At 40.9% G+C, this 3,176-nt stretch overlaps 1 protein-coding gene across 1 annotated transcript in view; it reads right to left on the bottom strand.

Annotated features, from left to right (window-relative positions):
* Positions 1–376: 376 nt before the first annotated feature.
* The window catches only part of LOC101858618, a 6,405-nt gene continuing 3,605 nt past the window's right edge, over positions 377–3,176 (bottom strand). Inside the window, exons 2-4 of the mRNA XM_005095194.2 lie at positions 2,936–3,094; positions 1,544–1,662; positions 377–532 (exon numbers count right to left, since the gene is read on the bottom strand). Coding sequence (XP_005095251.1) covers positions 377–532; positions 1,544–1,662; positions 2,936–3,094 — 434 coding nt within the window. The remainder of the gene's footprint in view (positions 533–1,543; positions 1,663–2,935; positions 3,095–3,176) is intronic.

Consider the following 3,176-nt stretch of genomic DNA (forward strand, 5'->3'; position numbering starts at 1 on the left):
AAAACAACAACAACAACAACAACAACAAACAACAAATAAAACGAACAAAACAGCTTGAGTTCGATTCATGAACAATTACATTAAAATTTGTTTTTTTTACTATCGAAAACATGTACATGTACATGCACTTACAACTAGTTGGGGATATATGTATCCAATTAGATTGGCTGGCCCTGAAAGCAGTCCGCCTTCTAAATGACCTACCCGGTGCCGATGCGGGCGTTTAAGTTAAACATTATTATACAAATTTAGCAGAAAAAGTGTGATGATAGTAATGAACAAAAATGACTGTCATTACAAGGAATGAAAAAACACCCAACTCAACCTCGAATAGAAAAAACAAAACCAAACAAAAATAAAAAACCACAAAACCAACTTACATTCCAAACGACTTTGCGTAGTCTCCCAACATCATGCCACCATACGACAAGTAGCCCAGATCCGCTTCCGTTGACGTCATCTGGAACGTTGGGAAGGCTGTGTTGGTCTTGTTTGCTTCAAATCTAGAACCCAACAGACCCTGGGGAAATCTCTGTGGAGAAATACATTTTGTTTTCGAATAAGAGCATCATTGCCATGTTAGGCACTGGCACAGCATTTTTGAAGGCAATGTATTGCCTGTATTTTATTTATTTGATTGATTGATTGGTTGACTGCTTGCTTGCTTACTTGCTTGCTTGCTTGCTTGCTCGATTGATCAGCAAATGTGGTACTTCTTTTGGGAGGGTGGGGGTTTTCATTTGTTAAAATCTGATCTACTTGAATGGATCGTCGATCGCAAAATTGGAACAACAGAAGACCTGGCAATATATAAATAGATAGTGTCATGTTCCAAGACATGACCAAAAAATAACTAAATCGTCTAAATGAGATAGTAACACACCTACATTAAAATTTCAAAATGGAAATAATTCCCTGTCAAGCAGGTTCGAAACCGGTCAAATGTCTAACTATTTGTTTGTTTGATAGAGTAATATACTTCCAGCAGTACTCTCTCATCGAGACAATTCAATTTTAGAAATTGTTTGTGCCTTTTCTTGGTACATAATACTGTCTGTTTTTATATTAACGATAAAAGAAAAATCTGTTTTGAGGTGAAGTGTATTTAGAAGAAGAGAAGGCTTTAAGCTTGTTTAGGATTTACAGGACCAAGGACATCTCGCTCCAGACAAAACTGAGGATTTTCAACTCAAATGGGAAATAAATCAGACTTGTCATAATGTGGGTGTGAGTCGTGGAACGTATATCAGACTTGCATGAAGAGGTTCCAGATTTTCCTGAACAAGCCGGTTCTATCTGTTTCGTAACCAACTTACCTTTAAGAAATATGACGCCAAATATTTTGAGTTTCACAGCATCTCAAGCTTTTTGGAATGCAATTCTTTGAATATCTTGACAAAGACTTCGAACAGTCTTACGATTTTGATAGAGCAGATATGATGATGATGATGATGATGATGATGATGATGATGATGATGATGATGATGATAATGATGATGATGATGATGATGAATTACAACGACGATGCATCCCACCCACATACTTGAATAAAAATGACAACACCAGGATATTCCGGGTACGTCCTGACTTCTGCCACCATAGACACGCCGCCAGCCGCCATCTTCAGGGATCTAGAGTTGTACTGGGATAGTTCATCCTTGCCTGGAGGCCACATACACATTTCAGATAAAAAATGATAGCGGGAAAAGGAGAGGGAGGGAGGGGGGAGTGGGGAGACGGGTGTGAGTGGGACATGGAGTGATTATTATTTAGCAGGCAAGCAAGATTATGACAGTACATGTATAATAGTAATTTCAAAGCAAAACGTGAGAAGACATATTCTTTTTATCATACTGGATTGGCCTCTGCGCTCAAGAGATTGAGGTCTTCTTCGTAGTACGCAGAAGACTTGAAATTGTTAGTTCGAGTTTATTCTTCGTCTGACAACTCGCAACCTGAGAATTACAAAGTTTTATCTGCTCAGTATCTTGTTTTGAGAAATTTGAGGTTTCAGAGTATGTAAAGCTTTTTCGAAAGCAGTCCTTCGAAAATCTTGAAAGCTACTCCAAATACTCTGGCAAATTAGATAGATCAGATGGAGCATTTTGCTTTCTGACCTCATGGTCTTTGTAACTAAAAACGGCCAAAAGTGCCAAATAGAACTTTGTAATTCTGAGGTAGCGAACTGGTATGTTGAATAATATTCAATCTAGATTGGCCTGGGCACGGCACACGCAGGGCGGAAGCCAGCCTCCCAAATGATCTAGATTGTACTGATTTGAGAAACACAATGAAGGACAACCTGTGTCTGGGTATAACAGCTGGGCACTTTTCAGTCTCACACAGGAGACCTCAGCTCGATTCTCGTGCAGGGGAGATTGTTTTCGTAGATTTTGTTCTGCTGGGATGTTGTATCCTTCTCAGCCCAGATCAGTCCTTACAGACAGGGTTGAAGCCACCCCCTTCCCTTCTAAATGTTCAAATTGGTTGTGTTTATGGGGGGCGGGTGGGGGGGGGTTAAAACACCTGCACTTAAAGAAATATATTGGAACCTGATCTAATGGCCATCTGTAGCATATTAATCCTCCCCCCCCCAAAAAAAAAGCAACAAAAACAACAAAACAACAACAACAAACAAACAAACAAACCAACAACAACTATTTAGTGACATTTTAAACTGTCGACCTGTTTAATAGGGGATGCCCACTACGGCTGGGATCGCCTCAAAAACAAACGTGTTAGTTTTCAGTTTCGGGCGATCGAGTCGGGCGATCGGCCCCATCCAGCCATAGTGGGCACCCCGTATAAGACAACCACTTTTCGCCGTTGACGATTTCAAGACGGTGGGAGATTATACAAAGTCATTTAGAATGTAAGGGTTTCTTTTTGTTGTTTTGTCTGTGTGGGCTGAGTATAATTTGGTAAAATCACATACCGGCACTGATAGTGACTGGGCCTGTGAAGTTGAGGGTGCCATCATCGGTTGACCGCCATTTTGAATCAAACAGGAAGGAGAAAGGGCCGCCCTTCAGCCATGGGGAATCCCCGGACGGTCCCAGAGTGTAGGCTCCGACATTGTCTATGGTAATCTGGCCTGTGAGAGGGAAGATGGTGCGACATACAGATGTTTGTGTGAATGTCTGTGTGTGTGTGTGTGTGTGTGTGTGTGTGTGTGT

This window comes from Aplysia californica, unplaced genomic scaffold (assembly GCF_000002075.1).
Source record: "Aplysia californica isolate F4 #8 unplaced genomic scaffold, AplCal3.0 scaffold00097, whole genome shotgun sequence".
In the NCBI taxonomy this organism is placed as follows: Eukaryota; Metazoa; Mollusca; class Gastropoda; order Aplysiida; family Aplysiidae; genus Aplysia; species Aplysia californica.